This window comes from Bombus impatiens, unplaced genomic scaffold, assembly GCF_000188095.3.
Source record: "Bombus impatiens unplaced genomic scaffold, BIMP_2.2 scf_0248, whole genome shotgun sequence".
Lineage (NCBI taxonomy): Eukaryota > Metazoa > Arthropoda > Insecta > Hymenoptera > Apidae > Bombus > Bombus impatiens.
This window is the reverse complement of record NT_176667.1, coordinates 1,577,475-1,603,185: the sequence shown is the minus strand read 5'-3', so window position 1 is coordinate 1,603,185 and position 25,711 is coordinate 1,577,475. Positions and strand designations below refer to the sequence as shown.

General features: G+C 29.2%; 4 protein-coding genes across 13 annotated transcripts in view; 3 read left to right on the top strand and 1 right to left on the bottom strand.

Annotated features, from left to right (window-relative positions):
- The first annotated feature begins 344 nt into the window (after positions 1-344).
- LOC100742783 (multidrug resistance-associated protein 1) lies at positions 345-11,370 on the top strand. 7 transcript variants are annotated; one of them, XM_033320160.1, is made up of 24 exons: positions 345-504; positions 600-749; positions 1,037-1,336; positions 1,437-1,574; positions 1,662-1,775; positions 1,863-2,062; positions 2,192-2,212; positions 2,280-2,465; positions 2,551-3,184; positions 3,294-3,440; positions 3,516-3,600; positions 3,675-3,874; positions 3,956-4,457; positions 4,560-4,568; positions 5,075-5,252; positions 5,351-5,477; positions 5,552-5,771; positions 8,669-8,889; positions 9,556-9,736; positions 9,839-9,947; positions 10,035-10,161; positions 10,291-10,813; positions 10,885-11,131; positions 11,202-11,370. In XM_033320160.1, the coding sequence occupies exons 2-24, from the start codon at positions 705-707 to the stop codon at positions 11,314-11,316; spliced, it is 4,629 nt and encodes a 1,542-aa protein (XP_033176051.1). In that variant the 5' UTR covers positions 345-504; positions 600-704; the 3' UTR covers positions 11,317-11,370. The 7 variants fall into 7 exon arrangements, with proteins under 7 accessions (XP_033176051.1, XP_033176050.1, XP_033176054.1 ...); XM_033320159.1 differs by lacking the exon at positions 8,669-8,889 and adding an exon at positions 7,277-7,497 and having other exon boundaries at positions 346-504; XM_033320163.1 differs by lacking the exon at positions 2,192-2,212 and having other exon boundaries at positions 346-504.
- A 1,852-nt stretch (positions 11,371-13,222) lies between these two features.
- Positions 13,223-25,711, bottom strand: part of LOC100742663 (cleft lip and palate transmembrane protein 1 homolog) — a 36,830-nt gene continuing 24,341 nt past the window's right edge. Inside the window, exons 1-6 of one of the 3 annotated variants that reach the window (XM_003488555.4) lie at positions 15,918-16,196; positions 14,984-15,562; positions 14,796-14,913; positions 14,515-14,718; positions 14,310-14,447; positions 13,223-14,218 (exon numbers count right to left, since the gene is read on the bottom strand). In XM_003488555.4, the coding sequence (XP_003488603.1) occupies positions 13,458-14,218; positions 14,310-14,447; positions 14,515-14,718; positions 14,796-14,913; positions 14,984-15,562; positions 15,918-16,034 (1,917 nt within the window). In that variant the 5' untranslated portion in view covers positions 16,035-16,196 and the 3' untranslated portion in view covers positions 13,223-13,457. Of the gene's footprint in view, positions 14,219-14,309; positions 14,448-14,514; positions 14,719-14,795; positions 14,914-14,983; positions 15,563-15,917; positions 16,202-25,711 lie in introns of those variants that run through there. The other 2 variants (XM_012384286.3, XM_033320168.1) reach the window with 2 other exon arrangements.
- LOC100742547 (chromatin assembly factor 1 subunit B) lies at positions 16,301-18,713 on the top strand. Its single transcript, XM_003488554.4, has 6 exons — positions 16,301-16,741; positions 16,835-16,967; positions 17,031-17,334; positions 17,403-17,666; positions 17,756-17,983; positions 18,051-18,713. Exons 1-6 carry the CDS (start codon positions 16,601-16,603, stop codon positions 18,580-18,582), a joined length of 1,602 nt encoding a protein of 533 aa, XP_003488602.1. The 5' UTR covers positions 16,301-16,600; the 3' UTR covers positions 18,583-18,713.
- LOC100746968 (tubulin alpha-2/alpha-4 chain-like) lies at positions 18,853-23,383 on the top strand. 2 transcript variants are annotated; one of them, XM_024366895.2, is made up of 9 exons: positions 18,853-19,193; positions 21,000-21,222; positions 21,282-21,386; positions 21,490-21,686; positions 21,773-21,865; positions 21,983-22,168; positions 22,369-22,617; positions 22,844-23,007; positions 23,089-23,383. In XM_024366895.2, exons 1-9 carry the CDS (start codon positions 19,191-19,193, stop codon positions 23,213-23,215), a joined length of 1,347 nt encoding a protein of 448 aa, XP_024222663.1. In that variant the 5' UTR covers positions 18,853-19,190; the 3' UTR covers positions 23,216-23,383. The 2 variants fall into 2 exon arrangements, with proteins under 2 accessions (XP_024222663.1, XP_012239749.1); XM_012384326.3 differs by lacking the exon at positions 18,853-19,193 and adding an exon at positions 20,503-20,848.

Genomic DNA, 25,711 nt, shown 5'->3' with positions numbered 1-25,711 from the left:
TACATAATTCGTTATATCTCATGACAAATCAGAAAAATAAGCATAAAAATACAAGATACGCAGGTATTTTTAACTTTAAAAAGGGATATATACTTGCACATATGAATGTAAAATCGTAATGAAAATAAAGAACTAGATATACATCTTTAAAAGAAATAAAATATCTAGAAATTCTTATACTTTAATAAAAAGTTATGTTACGTTTTAAATATATTGTTTTATTAATAACATATAAATTACTTATGATACATTTTAAAAGTTTCTATTATTCTCATTTTATCGAGTTTTCCATTTTCGGTTTTACAAACAATTCTATCTTTTTAAAAGTTGAACCGTTATTTCAGAATTTTGCGCATGTAATGTAAGCGATGACGTAATGCATCTTGATTGGGCAAATAAGCCAATGTTAAAATGTGAATCGGTCTCTATTCAGACACAGTTTACGTTTGTTTGAGAAAGTGAGCGGATAGTTGTGTACCAATTAGTTTTAGATAGATATATAAGGTAATATACATATAATGTAATTGTATATTTCTTCAATTGAACGCCTTCTAGTTGAGTAAGATCATTTATTGAAATTAACTGATATCTGTGTGTAGTGTAAAACACTTTATCTTGCTCAAGAAACGTATAAAAGGGTACCGATAAGTGTAATTCGGATATATAACTGAAGAAAAAACCTATGAAGTAGCAAATGTATTTTTATGAAAGATCATACTATGGATCAATTTTGCGGTACTGACTTTTGGGTAAGAATTCTACTTGTACCTTCGATATGTTTTTGTTTTATTTGTATTATAAGATTTTTAAATTAAACTATAGATTATATGATATTTGAAAATATAATATTATGTTTAATATTAAAGAATAGAGATATTAAAACATATTACTTGTATTGTTTTAGTAGTATTTAACAAATTTCAAAACGAAATATAATAATGTAATTTTGTTTAAATTAAGAAAGAATTTTTGTTATAATCTATAATAATATATGTTTAATACAAATGTTATAATAATTCATATCTCCACATTTTAGAATAATAGTTTAACATGGAATACAGAAGATCCAGACATCACAGAATGTTTTCAGAAAACTGTGTTGATATGGGTGCCATGTACATTTTTATGGCTATTCTCTGGAATAGAAATTTATTATTTTTTAAACAGTAAAAGCAAAAATATCCCATACACATGGTTATTTATCTTAAAACAAATACTCATAGTAGCATTGATTATACTTAGTATTGTTGACATAGGAACAGCTATACATAGAAGTACTTATGTCAAAGTTTATAATGTTGATTATTGTACTCCAGTTATAAAAATTATTACTTTTGTAAGTATTATTAGAATATAGATTATTAAAATAGATTACACAAAAAATTAATGAATTTGAACTTACATGCTAGTAATGTCATTTTTTAACACTTTTATAGATTAAGGCAGGTACTTTAGTAATATATAATAAAAAATATGGCATGCAAACCTCTGGACTGTTATATTTATTTTGGTTTCTCCTTACCATATGCGGAGTTGTTCAATATAGAAGTTTATTAAGGTTATATATAAATAACGTATGTAATAATGGGTTCAGTAAATAATCAAACAATTGATATAAATTCATTATTAATTTATTAATTCTTTCTATATCATTTTTTTAGCATGAAGTTACTTATCCATTTGTATCATACATGATATATTATCCAATAGTGGTATTTCTATTCTTATTGAACTTCTTGGTTGATGCAGAGCCTAAATATTCAGAATATCCCAATGTAAGTAAACATATATCATATTTTTAATACGTGACATTATGCATGAAATAAAACATTAGGATTTAATGCTCTATATTGTATTTATAGGTTGAAAAGCCATGTCCAGAACAAAGATCTTCGTTTCCAGCAAAAATCTTTTTTACTTGGTTTGATTCAATGGCATGGAAAGGTTTTAAAACACCCCTAGAAACTACAGATTTATGGACAATAAATCCAGAAGACACAGCTAAAGAAATTGTACCTAAATTCAACAAATATTGGAATAAAAGTGCACAAAAAAGTAACAAGTAAGTGTGATATTTATAAATATTTAATATTAGAGAATAAAAATATAGTAAAAATGAATGAATAGAATCAAATATATTTTATCATATATTACATTAGTAATAAGATATCAATTTACTTTTGCTAACAAGAGTATTTTGGACTTACTGTAGGTAAGTTAATTAAATTGTATATATAGCTGAGCATATAAATATAAATTTAAGTTTTATCTGTTTCTAGTGTACAAAATACTAAGGCATCATTCAGAAAATCATCTGGTCGAGTAGATTTTAATAATGAATATAAGAAAAAGACATCATCAGTTTTGCTTCCTCTTTGCAAAGCTTTTGGTGCCACATTTTTATTTGGAGCTGCACTTAAATTCGTGCAAGATATTGTAATTTTCGCTAGTCCTCAAATATTAAGGTAAGCAAATGAATTTTAATGTTCTTTATATTAAAAATTAATTACATAAAATCATAGCTGAAAACTAATGATGCTTCTAATATAGGTTACTCATCGATTTTATTGAGAAACCCGAACCGCTATGGAAAGGCTATTTTTATGCAGTTTTACTCTTACTTACAGCTACATTTCAAACATTAGTTTTGTCTCAATATTTTCATCGTATGCTCTTAGTTGGATTACGAGTACGTACTGCGTTAATTGCAGCAATTTATCGAAAAGCATTGAGAATATCTAATTCCGCCAGAAAAGAGTCAACAGTTGGTGAAATAGTAAACTTAATGTCCGTGGATGCACAAAGATTTATGGATTTAACGGCATATATAAATATGATTTGGTCTGCACCAATGCAGATAGTTTTAGCATTATATTTTTTATGGGAAATTTTGGGGCCAGCTGTGCTTGCTGGTTTAGCTGTTTTACTTATTCTCATCCCAATAAATGTCTTAATCACTAATAGAGTTAAGACACTACAAATTAGACAAATGAAATATAAAGATGAAAGAGTTAAATTAATGAACGAAGTACTTAATGGTATAAAAGTATTAAAGCTATATGCATGGGAACCCTCATTTGAGGAACAAATACTGAAGATACGTGCAAAGGAAATTAAAGTACTTAAAGAAACAGCATATCTCAATTCTGGAATAAGTTTTATCTGGTCTTTTGCACCTTTTTTAGTAAGTTTTTAAAGAGTTAAGGATGAACATGATTTTTATGTTTACCTATGTTTTTATTGTTTTCTTTCATTATTTATTTACTTTTTCTTTTTTTTTATAAACTTTGTAGGTCTCACTGGTGTCCTTTGCAACCTATGTACTTATAGATGAAAACAATCGTTTAAGTAGCAAAGTTGCTTTTGTTTCACTCAGTCTTTTTAATATCTTAAGGTTTCCACTTTCTATATTACCTATGATAATTGGTAACATGGTTCAGGTAAATAAAAATTTCTTATATTAAATTACAATGCAATCACGATTTTTCTTTTTTAATATAATGTATAATACCTAGGCTTATGTTTCCGTAAAACGTATTAATAAATTCATGAATTCAGAAGAATTAGATCCAAATAATGTCCAGCATGATCCATCTGAATGTAAGTTTCTGATGATTTTTATATATTTGCGACTATTATGTACTGGATATATCATATATATTAATGTGATGTAGCATACACATTATTAATTGAGAATGGCACCTTTGCATGGGATTTGGAAAATATTGAAAGACCAACATTAAGAAATATCAATCTTCATGTAGAACAGGGTCAATTGATAGCTGTTGTTGGTACTGTAGGATCAGGGAAAAGTTCTCTTTTATCAGCTCTTCTTGGAGAAATGGACAAAATAAGTGGTAGAGTCAATACAAAAGTAAATACTTCATTAGATAAATGTCAAAATTTTTAATATGAAAGATTTCTTTATGTTATTATATGTTTTTTTTATAAATAGGGTTCTATAGCATTTGTGCCTCAACAAGCATGGATTCAAAATGCTTCGTTACAGGATAATGTTTTATTTGGGAAGTCAATGCACAAAAATGTATATAATCGCGTAATTGAATCATGTGCATTAAATCCAGATTTAAAAGTGCTACCTGCGGGTGATCAAACTGAAATTGGAGAAAAAGGAATAAATTTATCTGGTGGGCAAAAACAGAGAGTATCATTGGCAAGAGCAGTGTACAATGATTCCGATATTTATTTTTTGGATGATCCATTGAGTGCAGTAGATTCTCATGTTGGAAAACATATATTTGAAAACGTAATTGGTCCTAGTGGTCTGCTTAAGAAGAAAACTAGAATACTTGTCACACATGGTATTACTTATTTACCTGAAGTTGATAACATCATTGTTCTTAAAGATGGTGAAATAACAGAAGTTGGAACTTACAAAGAACTTTTAGAAAAAAGAGGAGCCTTTTCTGAGTTTCTAGTGCAACATCTTCAAGAAGGTATATACCACTTTTTCTAATTTTTCTAGTTTCTTCTATTCAGTTTCTATTTAGGTATTCTATTTTGTATTAATTTTTCATTATATTTTTCATGAATCTAAGTTGGAAATCGTAAGTCAGTGAAAAAAGTAATTGCGATTCCTTTTCCTACTTCAATTTATGTGATTGTCCAGAAAATGGTTTATATTGCATTTGGCTTGTGATATTAGAGTATCAAGGATGTTAGTATTTTTTGCAATTTGCTACTATTAAAACTTATCAGCCAGCTTGTAGCATAAAGTAACCTTCACATCAATTTTGTTTCTTACTATTCTTGTAGCATAATATATTTTCTCCTTTGTTCAAAAGAGAAAGATATGCATGTAAGATTTTACTGCATGTTAAATTTGAATCAGAGACTTATTGAAATGAAGTAACTAGTGTTATAATTCTTTCTGTAATTTATTTTTGAACTATTGAAATTAACAGCCATGATTTGCTGAATGCATTCAAGGTTTTGTTATTTTAATGTAAAAGTGTATCCTATTACTATTTTCTAATTTCAAGATACTATTCAAGATATTTATCCTTTAATATGTTATGTTAGTTTATATTTTTCTGTGACAAATTTGAAATAGTACATGCTGATGGCGAATCAGAGGCAGATCTGCATGAAATTAAACAACATTTGGAATCTACAATTGGATCAAATGAACTCCAACAGAAATTAACAAGAGGTAGATCAAGAATGTCAGAAAGTCAAAGTGAATCTGGTTCAATGGTTGATAAAAGATCCTTAAATGGTTCGTTGAAAAGGTAAAATTATATTATATATTATTATATTTATATAAAATATATTTGTTATTATTTATATACATATATCTATATGTGTAGATCTTTTATTAATTTTTTAGACAGTATTCTACAAGTAGTCAGCAATCTGGTACTTACGAAAATAGCAATAAGATAAAAGAAACGAAGTTATTACCTCCAAAATCGGGAGAAAAATTAATAGAGGTGGAAAAAACTGAAACTGGAAGTGTAAGTTGTTATTTCTCTTATTTGATAAGATTATTGAAAAAAATGTAATTTTATGTATTACTTTTACTATCAAGGTTAAATGGCGAGTCTATTCTCATTACTTCAAATCCATTGGTTGGTTTTTATCAATATCGACAATTATAATGAACGCTATTTTTCAAGGATTTAATATTGGTTCAAACGCTTGGCTCAGTGTATGGTCAGACAGTAATTTAACAACTTATAATAATACAGTCGATCATGCTAAACAAAATATGTATCTTGGAGTTTATGGTGGACTTGGTCTTGGTCAAGGTATGTTCTTAAAAATTTATAATTATTTGTCTTTTGATTAGTGTTTCTTAGAATTAGAATTTTACAAATAACAATTATATAAGGTAAGATTATCTCCCAAAAATATGTAATATCCCAAGTATTTTTCAGTACAGTAATTGTCTTATTTATCATAAATTAAATATTGTTTTAAAGGCGTGTTCCTTCACAGACTACACAGTTTTAAGACAATTAAATTTTGTTGATTAATTTTAAACTGTTATAATAAAACAAAATGTGCTTGTACAAAATGCGTATGTGACTAACTGTTTGTATATAAACATTATAAAACCATTATATTTTTCTTATACATTTTGTTTGAAATTACGCAATTAAAACTAAAATACTAACGAAATCTTAAAATATTAGTGCGAGTGCGGTTTGCTGTGTTAACAGAATATTTATAAATAAAATAAAGCTTTGTAGAGATATATGTATGTTTAAATGCAATTATTTCAATTACTTTTGCTGTTCAAAATTAATTTTATCGCATTTTATCGCAATTAATATGTCGCATGTACTTATTTACTTTATTCACTGATCAATTCACATATATGTATAAGCTCATGTAATATTTATGTATAATATTTGAGCATGAAGTAGAGAGATAACAAAGCTTTTTATTACCTATCTATTATCAAAATATATAAATTTTATATGTTTTATATTTTTAAATTTTCATACTTATTATAATCCAATTGTTATTGAAACTGCAAATTTATTTATTTTTTATATACACATAAGTGTGTACTTTATATTTCTATCTAGTCAGGTTGAATTACTAATAATATTAACATGCTATATCATTTTTTCATAATAATAGAGCAATGATTATTTACGTAAAAATGCACTTTGTAGTAATCAGTACTTAAACAAAGAAAATTTATCATTCAATGTTATTTTTTATACTATAATCTTTACAATCTCTTACCAATTCTGTTTGATACTACATCGTTTTAGAAAGGACAGTAATGTAATACTTTATACTTTATCACAAACATAAAAATTTGATCAATCAGTATTAATGAAAAAAATTTATTAATGAAAAAATTTAAAGTAGTATCTAAAATTTGAATACGTTTGGAATATAAGAATTTGTTTAAAGAATAATAGCGATTAAAAGATGACAGTAGTAATGTGCACGTTTATTAATTAATTTATGTTACTTAGTTAATTTTGTTAGGATAAATAAAGTTAGGTAATTTTGATGTAAGGATTTATTCATGTTCTGTTAATATGCTACAATAATATCAGTATCTTTTAATTATAAATGCATCTTAATACATGTGTGACTGTAAAAAGGGACTTGCACATGATATTAAGCAGATGGTGAGAAATAACGAAACTCGATATTATTGCTAAAAAGATTAATTTTTCATTTAAATTTATAATGTATGTGAAATGGAAATATTGCAAGAACTGATGCAATTCTTGATATATAATCGTTAGGTTTAATGATATACCAAAGTTCTCACCAATCATTGTAGGCATGACAGTGCTTGGAGGGGCATTAATCTTGGCAAAAGGAACAATACGCGCTTCCATGCATCTCTTCGAGAATACGTTGCAACGTGTTCTCCGGAACCCAATGTCATTTTTTGACAAAACTCCAACCGGTCGAATTCTTAATCGACTCTCTAAAGACACTGATGTCATTGATAATACGCTGCCATCCATACTGCGTTCTTGGATTACTTGCCTCTTTGGGGTATGATATTTTCAAGTTGTAAATACTGTGCTTAACAAATTCTAAATCTCATCAAAGATTATGAATTAAGTTTATATCCACTTACGCAGTGGCTATGTTTAATAATGGTTCCAATCATTTATATCTAATTGTGCTCATAAAAAATATAAGCTTTTTAAATTAAAAAGAAATTGAAATACAAATGTTTGCATGCATATACAGATCAAAGGGTTTCATGCACTGATTATTTGAAAAAGAAAGTATTTCTATTTATAATAGTCAGTCAATAGTTATTTTATTCACAAAAGTACATTAACTTATTGGACAAGTGTTCGTTAAAAAATATTTGAGATTTTATTCATAATCTATATTTTCTTAATGTAAAATCTAGTAGAATTCATTCTTATATTTGGGGATAGATAAGATCTTACTTTAATTCATGATTATGTTTTCCTTAGTATAATAAAATATATTGTGTGGTGACCGTATTTTGTTAATATCTACATATATTTTGTTGGAATGTTAATATATATTTTGTTTAATCAATATCAACCACCATTTTAATGTTTAAATCTTATCATAAAAATTGTAATTAGCAATAAATGTCAACTTTAACAATCTTTTGATACAGTCACCAACAATCTATAGTATAAAAACCTACAGAGCAATAATAACATCATAATCAGTAAGGTAATGGACACAATTATACAATCAATGTTTTTATAAAAAAGTAACATTGCTTGTGCTTCAGAGTAGTATATATCTTTTGTATCAAATATGGAAACTTCTCTAAGTATGCTTGATTTGCTTGTGTATTGTTTCATTATTCATATCTGGCATGCCACACCACAGCAAACTTCACCACCTCGCATAACATAAGACAGATTAGTATTTTTAATTTTTTCATATTACAAACTTATAGTTGTTAAAAAATATAGATGAAATGAACTTCTATTTGTTTATGGATACTAGAAGTGAATAGTGCTTTCAAACCATTCTTATTATATGATAATAAATTATATTATAAACTATTTGTTTTGAATAAAACTTCAAAATAACAATGAAAAATTCATATAAAAATATTAAATGGAAAGAATTTATAGAGTGCCTTAGATTCTTAAAAATTTTGGTCATATTTGTACCATTTTATTAGAATGGTTACAATGAAAGCAAATCATGTCTGATGTTGTAGCGATGGCGAGTTTTTTCTGCGATTTGGCACCGCAACTGGGCTGCTGGCTGGCTGCTCGCCAGATGCACATAATGATGCTGCGTGCAGTGATGCGTGCTCCATTGACCTTCTTTGATACGACTCCTACTGGTCGTATTATCTCCAGGTTTGCTAAAGATGTCGACGTACTGGACACATCTCTTCCCCAACAAATTTCCGATAGCATCTATTGTTTGTTTGAGGTAATTTTTGGAAATACCTGAACCAAATTAAGATGATTGACTATAACCATTTCCATGCTATAATTCCTTAAATCATAATTCATTGGATGCTCATGTACTTCTATTTCGCTAAAGGGTTGGTATTTCCTGAATAATCATCAAAAACATCTTGATCATTTAATCATTCTGCAATCTTACATCGAATGATGTATTACATTACTTCAATTATAGTTCTTTAATGAACTCTAAGTATTTAATAATGATATGTAATTTTAAATAATTTGGTGTAAAAACATTGTGTAAATTGAGATCAAGTATAATTGTGTCCCTTCCAATAAATTACTATTATAGTTTATTGTGTTAAAATTACCGAATATGAAGAGAGTATGCCTGTGTAGTAAATGGTAGAGATGCTGGTGCAAGCATTCTTTAATTGAAATGAATATAGTTTTGTACTCAATTGTGTATTAATGTCTGGAAATATAGATATGGGTGCTTCATCTAAGAACTTGCATGATCATTAACTCATAAGTTCTTTGTATCAAAGCTAGTTTCTGGTTACTATTTCATGATTATATACATGTATTTATATGTATTGATTATATGTATATGAGTGTTTGATTTTATCTTTTGTTTTTATTCTTTAAGAAATATTTTTTTTTACTGAATATTATCTTCATATTACAGGTCATAGCCACTTTAGTGGTTATAAGTTTTAGTACACCAGAATTTATAGCAGTCATAATACCAATAAGTGTAATTTATTACTTTGTTCAACGCTTATATGTTGCATCCTCAAGACAGTTGAAACGTTTAGAATCTGTTTCAAGATCTCCTATATATTCACATTTTAGTGAAACAGTTTCTGGTATGTAAAATATTTATTTCATTATTGATTTATAATTTTAGAATAATTAAGTAGCAAAAATATATGATTATGTATAGTTAATATCAGTAATTGATTTATTAGGAGCACAGATGATTAGGGCATTTGGAGTGCAAGACCGATTTATTCAAGAATCTGAAAGTAAAGTAGATTTTAATCAGATGTGCTATTACCCTAGTATAATTGCAAACAGGTATAAATTTTTCCTACAAATTTTAATGTCAAATGAATATTAAAGTCAAAATGATTATATGAAATGTAATTCATTGTTTTGTTGCAGATGGTTAGCAGTACGTTTAGAAATGGTTGGAAATTTAATTATTTTCTTTGCTGCATTGTTTGCTGTATTAGGTAGAGACACTATACAATCTGGTGTAGTTGGTTTATCAGTTAGTTATGCTTTGCAAGTAAGTTATACATATAAACGAGATATGAGATATATGCACTACTCATTACTGATTTCATTACTGAGTAATGAATAAAAATGTTGATTAACTTGATTTTAAAACAAATTTTTATAAAAATTGTCACTTTAGGTTACTCAAACATTGAATTGGTTAGTACGAATGACTTCTGATGTTGAAACTAACATAGTAGCTGTAGAAAGAATAAAAGAATACGGAGAAACCCCTCAAGAAGCAGCATGGAAAAATCCAGATTATACAGTACCTAAAGATTGGCCTTTGCAAGGACGAGTAGAATTTAAAGATTACAAAGTTCGTTATAGGGAAGGCTTAGACCTTGTTCTTCGTGGATTATCATTTTCCGTTAAGGGAGGAGAAAAGGTTGGCATCGTTGGTAGAACTGGTGCTGGGAAATCGTCTTTGACATTAGCTCTATTTAGAATAATAGAAGCAGCTGATGGAAAGATTATTATCGATGACATTGATATTACTAAATTGGGACTTCATGATCTAAGATCTAGATTGACTATTATTCCTCAAGATCCTGTATTATTCTCAGGAAGTCTAAGGATAAATTTGGATCCTTTCAATTATTATACTGATGATGAAATTTGGCGAGCTTTGGAACATGCGCATCTTAAATCCTTCATAAAAAGTGAATACTATTTTATTGATAAATAGTATTGAGAAATTACGTGGGAAATATAATGTCTTATTACGTTTTAGACTTGCCAAATGGTCTTTTATATGAATTATCAGAAGGTGGAGAGAATCTAAGTATAGGTCAACGACAATTAATATGTTTAGCAAGAGCATTGCTTCGGAAAACGAAAGTACTGATTCTCGATGAAGCCACAGCTTCAGTTGATTTAGAAACAGATGATTTAATTCAAACAACAATTAGACAAGAGTTCCAAGATTGCACAGTTCTTACGATAGCTCATAGACTTAATACAATTCTTGATTCAGACAGGTATGTTTTACAAGTTTGTAATATAATTTTCAAAGTAATGATCGATATTAAATAAAAAAACTTCTAATAGGGTCATTGTGCTGGATAATGGGCGCATCATGGAATATGATTCTCCAGACACATTGCTGCATAATTCGACTAGTTTGTTCAGTAGTATAGCTAAAGATGCAGGCCTTGCTACATAGATAAAATGCATATCGCAAATACTGTATAAGCAATGAAACAATGATAATTTCTAATCTATGAATATATAATAACAAAAAAAGGTATAGCAATTCATTTATATAGAGAAAGGCAAGGTATGCTTAGATTTGAAAGAATCGAAAATTTTGTAGAGCATTTTTCAGTCAAATCTTACATCATTTTTAAATATTATCAAGCACAGCCCATTTGTAAAGTAGTACGGATGTCCGTTACTTAAAGTACTGCCATTTTAGCGGCACAATTGTGCTGAGTAGCAACAATTTTTAAACAATATATATTGTTTTAATAATTTAAATTTTGTAAGCTCAAGCTTACACAGTATATAAAATTTAAGCAACGTACAAAATACAACAGTATTGTTTAGTTATTTTTATTTCCATTAAACTTTATTATACCCATACTGCCTTATTTTTATTTTACATCACAGGAATTATATATATACAAATACGTAGCATCATTTACTTTTGCTGTTGATTTGTCTTGGTTAAAATTGTTACTCCATTCTGTACTGTTTGACAAATATGATGCATCTTCAAGCTGTGTAAATAGTATTCTCTAATATTTATGAATTTAAGACAAAATAAAAGATTACGATTTTATATAATATATGAAGGTTTTGTTTTTATTGTTTAATATTTTAATTTTTCAAATATTATAAATTAGGTACGTTTTATACATACAGTATATTAATGTACAAAATAATAGACTTCGCTAATGCCATGCAATCTTTAAAATGTAGTAAAGAATAATTAAATTCTGTTTCGTTTACAATTTGTCACGTTTTATGAATATTATTTATAGTATTGTACTCGATAATAATTGTATTCTTAATCTCACATTTCATTGTTTTCAATTATTTTTGATAATTATTTCGAGAGAATAAATGCTTATATGAACACAATTATAATTGATATGGTACTAAACAAAATAATACAAGAACATTCACGAATATGTAGATGTTCCTTGACCTCAAAGTAACTGTATTTTATGAATACATTATAGATATATATGTATAGCAATTTGTACTTTAAATTGTTTATAAATCTACATTACATTGACATTTTCATAACACATTTTATACAAAAAATTAGACATTTGATTCACAAGTATTGTTGCATCGTTTCCTGATTACGTCAAGTCAAATTTGTTAATAAAATAATTCATTCCTTAATTTAGCAACACTAATGCTCATTTTCGAAAATCAAGTTAGATAAAAATATTTTAAAGTCAATAAATTATATAAAAATAAAGTAACTTTAACTTTTTTTCCTTTTTATTTATTTTCATAAACAAAATATTCTATTGCTGATAATTATGACAAAATTAAATATTCGTAGAAGACACTGATTTATTAAAAACAATAATTATAATTTTGTTTAATAGCAAAGATAACTTAATTTTTAACATATTCATCATGAAAATCGTTTAAAATTCACTATTTTTTGCAAAAATATGTTACAATATTCGATACGTATATAGACAACAGTAAACACAAAATATTTGACGCAAGATTTATATTATTTATGGTTCATTATATATAAATTTGATGTACATATACTCATTACAATATTTGCGTATGTAAGCAATCGGAATTACAGATCGTTTCATGTATATATATATTATATATATTATACATATATATTATATATATAATTATATACATTATATATATATATATAAACAATTTGTAGCTTGGAATATCTTTAAACATTCAAATAAACTTTACATGTATATGTTTGATTTGATATAAAATAATGAAGATTATTACAAAGCATTGAAACATAAACGAAATGTACGAGTTTAAATCAAAGCATGGTAACAACTGCTTCCTAAAAAGAGTACATATTTATAACATTCTTTACAATTGCACTAAATCTTTTTCTAACATTTTGCCGATTGCAATAAACATTGATATTCTTATTCAAGCACATCAATGTCTCTGCGAGACTTTTCAATTAGCTAGATCTTAAAAGCAAAAGAATATATACATACACACGTAGTTATATTAAACTCACAAAGGTATACATTAATGCGTATAGATATATCCTTTGGTACTAATAAATTTATTAATTTAAGATAAAGTTTGAATAATATATTTAACGCTAACATTATGCACCAGACATTACTCGTTCTTTTTATTTGCTTCACTTTTTGGACGATCTTTGATAGATTCTTGCTTTTTGTCTTTAATCATTTTAACTTCCATTTCGCCAGAAAAGCCAAATTCATTTACTCTAGCATGATCAGTTTTATATATCCATCTTTGGTACAAAAATATAAAGAAAACGATGTCATCGCGGAAACAACCAATTCTATATAATGTTGGCATCTTTACAACAAATGCAAAAATATCATCGATAAATGTATTTAAAAATTTATAAGACATCATACGCCATGGAAGATGTGCCACGCTTTTTAATTTGTAATTAATAAATAACTGTGGTGTCATCATAATAAATCCAAACGTTAATAAAAACCCATAGAGCATATTAAGAACCCAAGAATACCATCCTTTATGTTCTAAATACATCAATGAATAAATTGCATATCCTCCTAGAAGAGGATAAAGAGTCCACGATAAATATTTAAAAGCAAGCCTATCATATTCTTTTGTGGATGATTCTACATATGATCCTTTATCATGGAAACTTATTTTTGGGAAGATATTGAGTATTTTTGAGTTTCTATCAACAGTAATATTTACGACCTTATTAATTTTCCATATTTCTATGCATAAACCTATCGCGCAACTAATCCGAACCACTGTATTTGTGTCGTTGTCAAGAACATACAATGAAACAATCAATGATTGAAAAACATTGAAAAATACAGATCGAACTGACAGTCCTTCCAATGAATTACGATTGTTCCAGAATTGTATATCTAAAAAAATACATAAAAGAGCATTTAAAAATAATTTATAATTTAATAATTGTCTATTTATAAACATTAAATTATTTATTTTTAACTTTACCATTTTTAAATGCTAAAAATTCGAATACACTGTGTAATACTGATACAATTATAGTCAGACCCAATAGGTAAGGATTAGTTTCCAATAGTGTTTCTTTTAAAGTATCTTGATCATCGTCTTCTTCGTCTGTTGAATCTCCTATATAAAAATATTATTACAAAACTTTGTTTGTACTTACTTTAATGTTATTCACAAAATAACATACCCATAAGTGAAGATATCCATTTATTTCTCATTGACTGAGCTGCATAAATTTGCCACTTAAATAATGAAAGTGGTTGATAAGTTAATCTAAGTTCAAGCTCTTTAACAGTATCATTTAAGGGTTGATAATCTCTTTGCATATTCCAAAAATCGTTCATATATATTATAGGCTTATAGAATTTCTCACCAGGTAAAAAATGAATATCTATTGAAAAGAAGTATTTATATTAATTACATACATTTACATAAATAAAGATTAAAATATGTTAAGGGGAAACTTACATGTATCTAAAGGTGGAGATATTTGACCATATACCCAGTTAGTATGATCTGTTACTAAATTAATAGTTAAATTTGGATGCCAATGTGATAAATATTCTTGATTCATTAGTTCAGCTTTCTACAATGAATATGAATATAAATATCTTTACTTTCATATATATATAAAATGAACTACAAAGTATACACACCTCAATTTCTTCTTTACTTGCAGTAGTTTCACCAGTTAATAGATTGTGCCTTTTTTGATATTTAACTTTTTTGAATTTATTTAACATTTTTCTAGAGTACGACATATAATCTCCTGCATAGTTTTTTCCATCTTTGGGGTTCGGAGACTTTCCACTTTTAGTGACATATATATGAAGATATATAGACCCATTATTTTTTAATTGATCGGTTGCAACGAATTTATAATTTCTAACTTTTGATCCATCTTGAAATGGTCCACTGTACCAATCTCCATATACTAATCCTTGTTCTAACCATACTAATGTTCTTGGATCATCAAATTGCTTAAAATTCTCTGATTCTGATAAATAAACATGTAAGTCAAATAATGTTCCATTTTCAAATATATTTACAGCTTGTGAATGTGCTGGATTGATAACACCAGGAAACTGAGAATTATCAGTTTGAAGTCGTCTGAATAGATGACTGATACAATAGATGATGAGGGCACGTATAATTAAGGATTTTGTTATTGCGAAAAATGATTCTAGGCGCGTTGGTTGATATTTTTTCCTTTGTTCGTCAATTTCTGCGTTTACCTATATATAGATAGAAGAAAAAATAAGTTTTTAACATATAACTTCGATAAGATTGAAATAAACGAAATTTGCAATATCATCGCTGTATTGAACAAAACAGGTTGCAACGATTATTTACATTAGGTTTATTACACCACTAAACAATTATTTATATATCATTGACAAATTTACAAATTTGGTAAATTATATATTATACTGGAATCAATTTTTAAAGAAATTTTCAAGTGAAATTAACATGTGAAATGACAATAAAATTAAGCTCATTACTTTTGATGAAATACGATAAATATTTCCAGGGATAAAATAAATTATAAAATGAGAAAATACAAGACAACAATACATATAATTAACGCACATCTCTTTCTTCGTTGTTTTCTGTAGAAACTAATTCTCCATTTTGTTGATTGTTATCCATACTATCTTTGATGCTTACTTCCTTACGATCGTGATTATCATTTTCAGCACCCACCATTTTTGTGTTCAGATTGTTTCTCGTGCCCGTTTATTGGCGTGTATTCCCTTTGCATTTTCAGAGGGAGTTGTACATACCGGATATACAATATATTTCATAAATCACATGTTTCATGACACTGAACTTGAATTCCTCGTAAATTTAATCAAATAATATAAAATATATGCGATGAAATGTATTTACTATTTTTGATATTATAACTAAATTCGTTAAACTTATAAATAATAACACATAAATTGATTGTTAGTAAAATTATAGATAATTTATAATCATTAACATTCCAACTTAAAAAAAATAAAAACATAAAATACGAACTAGTTCTCTGTCAATTTTCAACTTTTCTAAATAAATCTCTTTTAATAAATGCTATTCAGCTTCATGTCTGTTGTTATATTACTAGTGATATCTAACTAGGAGAATAAATAGTTAATTAAGATTGGACCTGAAAAAATCACATGTTTTGGCGGGAATAATGTGACATCTTGGAACAGGTTAGATGCAACCTGTTATCAATTATTGTAATAAACTTTTGTGACGTTATTGTATTATATCTTTAAATTAAAATTATGTGGTGCACTACGCCTGAAATTTCATGGCATAATCGTGATCCAGTTTTAAGTATTGATATACAGGCTGGAGTTTATGAAACGCCAGAGAATGAAATTTTTTGGCGACTTGTCACTGGCGGTGCTGACTCGCACGTCTTGGTAATATTATGCAAATAATTCGTATTAAATATTTTGATATTAAATATAATCTAGAATAGAAATTTTTATTTGTGAATTACTTCATAAAATTAGATATGGCATTTAACAACGAATGATAGTGGAGTTGCTACTGTGAAATGCGTAACCGATTTAGAACGACATCAAAGAGCAGTAAATGTAGTGCGATTTTCACCGTCGAAAGATATTTTAGCATCAGGAGACGATGGTTGGTAATATTATAAAGGATTAATTAGGAAGAGATTTTTATTAAAACTAAAATACATTGCAGAATCAACTATAATTTTATGGAAACAAAAGGAGGACTGTGAATTTTTTATTAATTCTGATGAATCTAAAGATAAAGAAAAATGGATTTCCTGGAAAGTACTAAGAGGACACCTTGAGGATGTTTATGATATCAGTTGGTCTCCAAATTCTAATATGTTAGTTTCGGGATCTGTAGATAATACAGCTATTTTATGGGATGTTCACAAAGGGCGTTCTGTATGCATATTATCCGACCATAAAGGTTTTGTACAAGGAGTTTCATGGGATCCTTGTAATCAATATATATCTACAATAAGTACAGATAGGTAAATATATTAAATGTTAATAATATTTGTGATACTTTTAATATAATCATCAAATAATTTGTTTATAGGATATGTCGTTTGATTGATATAAATACTAAAAGGACAGTGCAACGGGTTTACAAGGCAAAAATTCCAACACCACCAGACCATCCACTAAAAGATAAAGTAGTACGCTTGTTCTATGACGATACTTTTAAATCATTCTTTAGAAGATTAACATTTTCTACCGATGGATTATTACTTATTGTACCTTCTGGTATAATCGAACCTTTAGAAACTACTGAAAGAATATCTAATACAACTTTAATTTTCTCAAGATATAATTTAAAAGAGTAAGTTATTTATATTTTACATATTAACATATGGTTATTATTATATAATAATCTAATTATATAGTAGATATATGTGATGTCATTTTTAGACCTCTTCTACTTTTACCTTCTTTGGATGATTGCACTATCGCAGTTCGATGTTGTCCAGTTTATTTTGAATTACGAAAGGGTGGCCCAACACCAGTGATAGCATTACCCTACAGAATGGTGTTTGCTGTTGCAACTCAGCATTCAATAATGATTTACGATACACAACAAATTTCACCAATTGCTGTGATATCAAATATTCATTATACCAGATTAACTGATGTTGCATGGTAAGCAATGATTACATAACATTATTTTTAAATGAGAAGAAAAAATTAATCTATTTGATGCTCCTAGGTCAAGCGATGGTAGAATATTAATAGCTTCTTCAACAGATGGATATTGTTCTATAATACAATTTCAAAAAGGTGAATTAGGTGAAGAATGTAAAAGGCAAAGTAGTACCACAACAAAATCTAGCACTATTAATAATGATTTTATGCAATCTACGACATTAAATTCTAGTGCTAAAGATACATCAGAAAAACATTTATCGACCAACGATATAGATAATAGTGCTATGGATATTGAGATTATAAAATCAAAAGAAAAAGAAATTTTCATTAGGAATCCAGAAAGTGCTTTAAATCAAGATAATAAATTATTAGATAACATTATTAACGAGAAAAATGACATAAACAATAAGGAAACAGAAGAGACTGAAGATATTGTATTAGTTTATAACGAAGAAAGCACTACTGAAGTTACGAAAACAAATATAAAACATACACCTAAGGAAAAAGAAGTGCCATTAATAATTTCTAATAAAGCACCCCGAAGAGTACAATTAATTACACTTTCTAGCCCAAAGGGATTTAAAAAAGAGTAATTTCGAGTTTGAAATACGACTAGCAATTAAAAAATATATTGACATATCTATATATATTTTTGTAATATTTCCTTTTGTATATTATATTTTGTATTATTGCAATAAATATATAAATTATAGATTTGATTTATGACTATTATCGTCTTCCATTTAATCTATTAATTTCCGTTTTATTTTCCGCGGCATTCGTTATATAGTACGATATAATTAATGAATTATGTACAAATCGTATATGACCATTATAATATTTTTATTTATATTTGTATAGCCGTTCATGTAAAAAAAAATGCTTGTAATTCTGATAAATTTTCATAAATTGTTTCATCTCCTTTATTTATTACCTAACGAGTTATGTAATCTATTAATTATTACAATTTGACGATACGTTTGAGGTATCATACAACTTTTTGTCTCATTTATATTTTAACTATACGCGGACACTATAGCAGTAGCCTTTGTCACCTGTGAAACTTAGAACAGATATTATATATCTATGAATAATAATATGGCGTATCACAGTGATCTGACTATTCGTTCAGTCAGACAGTAGTTGAATCGTGGTTCGTCCTGACACGTTTTTTCACCCTTAAGATTTTACATCATCAACCATGGTAAGTATATTAATTATCATACATTTTATTGTTATTTCATAAAAATTGTAATTAAAAGCTATAATTATAATCTATTGTAGCTAAAGTTATTTTTAATAATTATAGTTATTATAGACATCGATTAAAAAAATTTTAAATACAAAAATTTCAATTTTCTTATTATATTATCATTGGGAAAGATTGAATTTTCGAATACATATAGTGATTCTTATATGCTATAATAGTTAATGGATTATAATTCGATTCAAGACTATGCAGTACTAACATTGTGTATAACCAGGATATCCTTTAATTGTAATACACTGTGCTTCCTTCTAGTTTAATCGACCGATTAGAGAACTGTCAATAGCAAATCGTGTATAAGACAGTTTCCGAAGTTAAGGTTCATACAACGAATACATTATAGTTGGATAAATATTTCAGGGAATCAAGAGATCGATTTTTAACTAACGCGGCATAGAACCCAATAAACAAACCTCCAATTTACATATTTACAACTTGAATTTCAATTTAGCTTATTAATTGCAACGCAAATAATGTTTAAATAATATCCATTTTTGTCTTTGAAAATATATTTAAAATACTAGCGATCGAACGAAGTAAAGTTTTTAACTGCTGGTTAGTATGAGTGTTTCATAATTCACAGTCGGAAGATTTTACAGAAGGCAATTAAGTTGGTCGTTTTAAAAAGAATATCTTAAAATATTCATGTTTACCGCAAGAAAAGTAAAAGAAACGTAACAATTAAATTGACGCGTATACTCTGGCGAGAATCGTAATTTTAATCTTTTTAAATTCATATTGGTGTCGTAATAAATTCTGTTTTGCATTAAGAATTAAAATATTCTCTAAATTTAATTACATTATAGAGTAATAATAATCATAAGTGTATTAGTACGTATATTTGAATGTATAATATACATGTGTATAGAAAAATGATCGATCGAATCGGTAGTTGTTCCTTTCGCTCCGAAGATCATTTGTTTGGAGACCGCAAAATTGTGTCACGTACAAAACGATGTTCGATCAAGCTGCTATGGTTACAGTATGTCAACCTGTAAAAATCGATTTTTAGCATGATGCACCTAGAGAATGTAAACTACCGGAAGAGTCTATGATTCTCCTATGCCCCGTATGCATAGCGACAACGAGTCGATCTCTAACTATAATGTCCTCTTTTAGATTGCGACTAGATTATTAAACGAAGATATGATAGGTCAAGGTAAAAAAGCTCTGCGATTGACTGACAGGTATAAGATTGCTTTATGTCGATGGAATTTCGACATGTCAGTTCGACAATCACATCGTGCTGAGTGCTTTAACTGATCTAGTTTAGAAACGTATGAGTTAAGTGATTCGCTTATTTCAATCTGCCGACGTCTTTTATAAACCATTTCAACGGAAAAGTTCGATCCCATCTATTTCTAACGATGAAAATTCTTATTTCATACCTTTTTAAACAACAAGAAACAGCTTATGCAACTTATGTCATTTGAGATGTTTCACAAAGCGAAAACGTATACAAACATTAATCGAATACCATTAAATACTAGTTTTAAATATTCTTTTGTTCGTGCTTTGTACTTTTTATTAATCGTCTCCATACAAAGTAATTGATGGCAAAAGAGTTACATTAAAAGATAATGGCAAAAAAGGTATGGCATTCAAATTATGGCAGACAAAGTCGATAGTAAATTTCATTTTTATTACTACGGATCTTCGATCGTAATTAAAATCGGTTTATAATAATAGTGTTAAATACGGTTATGACAATTATTAAATATTTTTATTTATATATTATTACAGCGGGAATGTATATCCATTCATATTGGACAAGCTGGCGTCCAAATGGGTAACGCTTGCTGGGAACTATACTGCTTGGAACATGGAATTCAACCTAATGGACAAATGCCCAGTGACACCACCGTTGGTTACGGGGATGATTCTTTCAACACATTCTTTTCCGAGACCGACTCAGGAAAACACGTTCCAAGAGCCGTGTTCGTTGATCTCGAACCAACAGTAGTAGGCAAGTTATTGACGAAAAAGTCTCGATTTCCTTGCTAAAATGTTTCCATGATGTTTTAGATGAGGTTCGTACAGGTACATATAGAGAACTGTTCCATCCGGAGCAGCTAATCACGGGCAAAGAAGATGCCGCGAATAATTACGCGCGAGGCCATTACACCATAGGTATACGTCATACGTGCAATTTGCGCAAATTGAAAATTTGAACAACGAATTATCTTTACTCTCGTTTTCTTCGTCTCTTTCAATTTTAAATTGTACTCTCTAGGGAAAGAAATTGTAGACTTGACTTTGGATCGAATTCGCAGACTCACTGAACGATGCAAAGGTCTGCAGGGTTTTCTAATCTTCCATTCGTTCGGTGGTGGCACAGGATCGGGATTTTCGAGTTTAGTGATGGAAAGATTGTCCGTTGATTATCCAAAGAAAAGTAAATTGACTTTCAGTATTTATCCCGCGCCTCAGGTAAAGACGATTAAAAATATGAACTTTTAATATTCATTAACGGTAAATTATAATAATTATGTGTTATATAATGAGTTATTTATTAGGTATCGACTGCCGTTGTAGAACCATATAACGCGATTCTTTATACACATCCAACATTAGAACATTGCGACGTGGCCTTCATAGTTGACAATCAAGTATGTATTCCTACTCCGTGTCTACGATTCTTATGATCAATCAAAGTTCAAGTTTAAAATACCATGACTTCGCGCCTTCTATATCAATTTATTAATAATCGATAACGTTTCACATAGGCCATTTATGAATTATGCAGAAGGAATTTAAGCATCGATAGACCTACGTACACAAATTTAAATCGTTTAATTGGACAAATCGTTTCATCAATAACCGCAAGTTTACGATTCGATGGAGCTCTTAACGTTGACCTTACCGAATTTCAAACAAATTTAGTACCATATCCGCGTATTCATTTTCCTCTTGTAAGTCAGTTATAAATATTTCGTAATTCTGCTAAAAATAAAAATATAATATATATATACATGACTTATTATACTTTTATTTTATATGTACATATATAGATTTATTTAATAATGTTGCAAAATTTCATTTGTGCTCTACGATACAAATATTTCAAATGTTTTAGTAAGACATAACAAAATTTATAGCTTATATTCTGTAGGCAACGTACGCTCCAGTTTTATCAGCTGCAAATGCTAGTCACGAGAGAATTACAGTAGCGGAGATAACGAATTCGTGTTTTGAACCAAATCATCAAATGGTGAATTGTGATCCGCGTAGAGGAAAATACATGGCAGTTTGCATGCTTTACAGAGGAGATGTTGTTCCCAAAGATGTGAATGCTGCTATTGCGACGATCAAACGACAGAAACACATTCAATTTGTCGAATGGTGTCCGACTGGTTTTAAGGTTCGTTCGACAATTATGTAAGATAATTTTTCCTTATATGAAAAAGAAAGATGAATATTTAACGCGGCCTTTACAAAACAGGACTGCGTAAGAAATATTTTAAATTAGTTAGAAGACATTAATCCTTGTCAAAAATTCTAATTATACCAACGGAAGAGGTAGTCAGATATAGTTAAATTCCAGTCACATAGACATAGAATTGTATTTTTTACTACACTTTTTGTAGGTAGGAATAAATTATCAACCGCCCACTGTGGTACCAGGAGGTGATCTTGCAAAAGTAGAAAGAGCTGTATGTTGTCTTTGTAACACCACTGCAATAGTTGAAGCATGGGCTAGAATCGATAATAAATTTGATCTGATGTATGCTAAACGAGCGTTTGTTCATTGGTAAACTGATATCTCTATTATTTTGTGGCATTTAAATTTGAGAAGAAGTTTTTTAATCTTCCTAAACCTTTTTAAATATAGGTTTGTCGGTGAAGGTATGGAGGAAGGTGAATTTTCGGAAGCGAGAGAAGACTTAGCAGCTTTAGAATTGGATTATCGTGAAGTTCAAGAAGACGCAGCAAATACCGAAGATGAAGAAGAATATTGATTCTTTAAATGTATCAAAAATGTATTATTTACACTCAATTTTCTGATTGAAATATAATAAATAAGATTAATAACTTGCGCGTTTATCGTAAAAATTCATATTTCGTTTTCGTTTGTACTATACTAGGTAATATGATCCATGAACCAATCATTGAATTTTACTGAGTTATTGAGAACAAAAATACATTTTATTTTACAAGTATAACTAGTTAATTGTCTGAAAAAAAATAAAACAACTGTATTTTAAAAGTGTATACTATAAAAATTTAAATATAAGTTATTATAAAATAAATTTTACATAAAATATTATTTTAATCCCCCTCCCCTAATTTTTCTATGAAGGAATTCTCCGCTAGTTCAAAAATCCTGTTTCTCTAAAATTTTCATTCAGCCCTACTAATCCGCTACGCACGCTCTATTTGCGCTTACGCGAGAAAATGTATAAAAGGACTCTTTAGAATACTTTCTATTCAAATTTCCAAATTAAAAATTTTCAAATTTTTCAAATTAAAAGTATAACAAATTGAAAGTCTCATCAATAAGAATTAGGCTCCATCAATTGTCATGTATTATTCACCCGGCATATTCATTTACATATCTTCAATTTCGAAAACTTTTCATGTATCCAATTTTTTCTAACGCAAATTACGCATTGTATTATAATAAAACAAAATTCTGTAATAGAATAGATATCTTATCAATAAATAGTATTAATTTATGGCGTGTAATAAGACATCCAATCGGATTCCTCATAGTGAATCTCCATTAAGATTTCGACATATAACTATTTGGAAAGCGATGCAAGTATTAATATTTTTTAACATTACTACCTGGAAAATGATACTGACTTAAAAAATACGCAACCTCCAATCCTGGCTCCATTGCATATATAGTTTATACGTATATTTTATATGCATATGTGTATTATGTGTATATTTTTTCAAAATTCTTTTTTTCCCTTAGGCAACAAGTAAACTGTTAACACACATTGCGGGTCACCGTGGCATATTGTAAAATATTACAAGGCATGTTTCGACCGTTCGCGGAGAGACGCGGTCGCGAGGAAAACGCGTCAGCGAGAGGCGTAAATTCTCGCTACGATTCGGTGAATCGACGCCGCGAAGTAGTCGTTCCCCTGTTTCGGTTAAGATAACAGAGGTGGTTAAATGAATATGACACAGTAGAGTAAGTTATATTTCACCGTTTATTCCAACAACTTATAACGAAGGCAGTTACGCTGGTGCGTATGTACGAGATGAGTGAGTGACTGATCCACGGGTGTGTATACCCGGTTAAAGGATGTTGACCGTTCGAAGGATGTAAAATCAGTACTGTCTTGGGAGACGATGCTGTGTCGGAGGAAAGCTAAGGATGGGTGTGTCTAGCGCACGGGTCCATCGGATTTGTTGGTGACGATTTTAGTTAGGAGAGTGAGGGAATAGGCTTCGGTGTTAATTGGTTAAACGAAGGGTCTTAACCGCCCTCGAGAGAAAGTGGTTAGTGGGAGGAAAGTTGCATCATAGGTGAGAAAAACTAACTTTCCCTTGTCAAGCCGTGGTAGACAATAGTCTCTAGAAATTCTTCGGAAACAGACGTTTGTTTGGTTTGAAGGACCTCTACTAGGAAATCTATGAGATTTATGGAAGGTACTTGAGACTATTGAGGGTACGCAGTGAGTATCCGAAGACATCCGGCTGCCATCTTGCCCGCGGTGTGTGGCCTCGGCTAGGTAGAGTGTTACGCGACGTAACAAGGCATTACACAGGATATCACGCAAAATATTACAGAGACGTCGTGGGATGCCTGCGTGAGTGTATTTAGTTTTAATTAATTATAAGATAGATAAATTAAGATTATTGTGCGCGCATTCTATGCAATGATAACCTTTGTCTATTTTAAAACGAAAAATAAAAATCTCTTGTCTCATCTCCCTTTCGCTTTTCGAATAGAACAAAATTGTCACTTCATGATCGTACGGTTCTTTCAAGCTGTAGCGCGACGTACTCACTCGCACGTATATCGGCTACGAACAAGTGATCAGACATTCGATAATTTGTAAGTCATTCTCTTTGAGCTGGCAGTTATCCTCTCTCGGATACTGCCTCGTCGTTCACGCGACGAGAGCAGGAAATTGTTATTGCACCGGCACTGTCTGCGGAGTCCAACCGAGGAATCGCAGCCTTGACCGATTTTTACTAGCCGAAATACTGGTGTCGGATCCTGTAACTCGACATCCTCGGTCAGCCTATTCAGTTCTTCAGATCCCCACTGTTCAGTAATGGATATGTTCCGATTGCTATGCCTTAAATGCACGAACTTTGACTGATCCACCGCAAACATTGTCGGTTTGACCTTAGACAGGAATAAGGGTGTGCACGTGCAAAGAGAAAGTAGCTGCGAAAGAAATAGGGCGGCAGAGATAATAGGGTACCTAAAAGATTTACATGAACGGACAACGACAAGATCTCGAGAAAATTCAGACTCCTTCAAGGGCCAT

Coding starts and splice junctions, on each gene's coding strand:
- LOC100746968 (XM_012384326.3), top strand. Junction 21,687..21,772: donor GTATTTATCCCGCGCCTCAG/GTAAAGACGATT, acceptor GTTATTTATTAG/GTATCGACTGCCGTTGTAGA. Junction 23,008..23,088: donor AAACGAGCGTTTGTTCATTG/GTAAACTGATAT, acceptor TTTTAAATATAG/GTTTGTCGGTGAAGGTATGG.
- LOC100742547 (XM_003488554.4), top strand. CDS start 16,601: ATGTGGTGCACTACGCCTGAAATTTCATGGCATAATCGTGATCCAGTT. Junction 17,667..17,755: donor TCAAGATATAATTTAAAAGA/GTAAGTTATTTA, acceptor TGTCATTTTTAG/ACCTCTTCTACTTTTACCTT. Junction 17,984..18,050: donor AGATTAACTGATGTTGCATG/GTAAGCAATGAT, acceptor TGATGCTCCTAG/GTCAAGCGATGGTAGAATAT.
- LOC100742783 (XM_033320160.1), top strand. CDS start 705: ATGAAAGATCATACTATGGATCAATTTTGCGGTACTGACTTTTGG. Junction 2,466..2,550: donor GCTAGTCCTCAAATATTAAG/GTAAGCAAATGA, acceptor CTTCTAATATAG/GTTACTCATCGATTTTATTG. Junction 10,814..10,884: donor TCTTAAATCCTTCATAAAAA/GTGAATACTATT, acceptor ATTACGTTTTAG/ACTTGCCAAATGGTCTTTTA.